Below are 1,421 nucleotides of genomic sequence, written 5' to 3'. Positions count from 1 at the left end.
ATAGGATATTGGGTTGATCACGCACGCGCACGGGACTCGTACAGATTTACGCAGCCTCCCTAAACAGCAATCAAGCTACACCGCACTGCAAGTCATGCTTGATCACCGACCCGATGCATGTCGATTTTGAAAAATAATTCCATACACATGCATGTATATACATATATGTCATGGTGTCGCATCGATGCTATGTTTTTCTAATCGATCATGCGTCAGCGCGTGCCCGGCAACAAGTTCTTGGCGCCAAAAACAAAGACTCTCGCCGTTCACGATCGGACTTCCTCGCGCCAAAAAAATGACTCTCGCCGTTCACGATCGGACTTGCACGCGCACATCGCCGGCTTGTTACCAAGCGTCATCTTTCTATCTCTTTTTATCACACATTTATTCTCTATTCCTCTTTTTCTATTGCACATCTATTCTCTAATTCTCTTAGAATTTAGTTAATTTCTCGCATCTACTCTTTATATCTCTAGTCTCTACTTTATCAGCGCTGTCCTAGCCCTGGGTGTGATCTGCCCCTGTTCCTCGCGAATAGCGCGCACCCGGTCATATACCTTGGAGTGCGCCCTCGCGATCAGATGCACAGGGGAGATCCCCGCCACGGCGGTCGCCCCCACATGGGCGACGGTCCTATACGCCCTCGCGGCTGACCTCGCGATGACCCGCTGTGCGGCCTCCATCCTGCCCCTGCGTAGGTTGGAGTCTCCTACTTTCTTCCACCACACAGGGGCGGCGTACATTAGTACTGAATGGATCATCGCCGTGTAGAGGCAACGCACTCGATCACTGGCCTCGCCAAGATTCGGCAATAGTCGAGACAAGTTATTCGCGATTATCTTGGCTCTTAGGGCCACGCGGGCGACGTGCTCGCCGAAGTCCCTCTCGCTGTCCAGCCACATTCCCAGATATATTAACTGGGGAGTGGTCGGGATTTTGACACCTCTTACTCGGAGACTGAGTCACTCCGGCGGTGGACCCCGCTTAAGCTCCCCCCTCTTGTTATAGAAAAAAGTAGCTTGTGTTTTTTGCGGGGCCACCCTAAGGCCCAGTCTCTCGATGGAGCGCACCACGCTCGCCGCTGCTACGTTGGCCAGCTTGTAAAGCTCCCGCCACCCCTCCCCGCTGACTCCCAGGTACACGTCGTCCGCGTAACCCGAGAGCCAGCACCCACTAGGGAGAGGCGTCCCGAGGACCATGTTGTACCCTATGATCCAAAGCAGGGGTCCTATCACGGACCCTGCGGGACCCCACATTCCATCAACCTGGTCCACGGGACTCCGTCCCGGTCCGTGTACGATAACCCTCTGTCCGTGAAGTAATCTCGGACGACCTCGATCAATGGGGACCCCAAAGTCTAGCAGGACCCCCATGATCACGGGCCAGGGGAGAGAGTGGAAGGCGTTTTTAACGTCAAAAGA

The 1,421-nt window shown here is 54.3% G+C and overlaps 1 protein-coding gene across 1 annotated transcript; it reads right to left on the bottom strand.

The window, feature by feature from the left end:
• Positions 1 to 479: 479 nt before the first annotated feature.
• Positions 480 to 902, bottom strand: LOC112455080. The gene has a single exon (XM_025016781.1). It carries the CDS (start codon positions 900 to 902, stop codon positions 480 to 482), a length of 423 nt encoding a protein of 140 aa, XP_024872549.1.
• Between the last annotated feature and the right edge of the window lie 519 nt (positions 903 to 1,421).

This window comes from Temnothorax curvispinosus, unplaced genomic scaffold (assembly GCF_003070985.1).
Source record: "Temnothorax curvispinosus isolate PA1 unplaced genomic scaffold, ASM307098v1 QBEX01005800.1, whole genome shotgun sequence".
Lineage (NCBI taxonomy): Eukaryota > Metazoa > Arthropoda > Insecta > Hymenoptera > Formicidae > Temnothorax > Temnothorax curvispinosus.
The sequence above is the reverse complement of the archived record's forward strand: the minus strand, read 5'-3'. Positions and strand labels throughout refer to the sequence as shown.

Excerpts from the sequence above, each read along its gene's own strand:
- LOC112455080 (XM_025016781.1), bottom strand. The coding sequence starts at position 902 with ATGTGGCTGGACAGCGAGAGGGACTTCGGCGAGCACGTCGCCCGCGTG.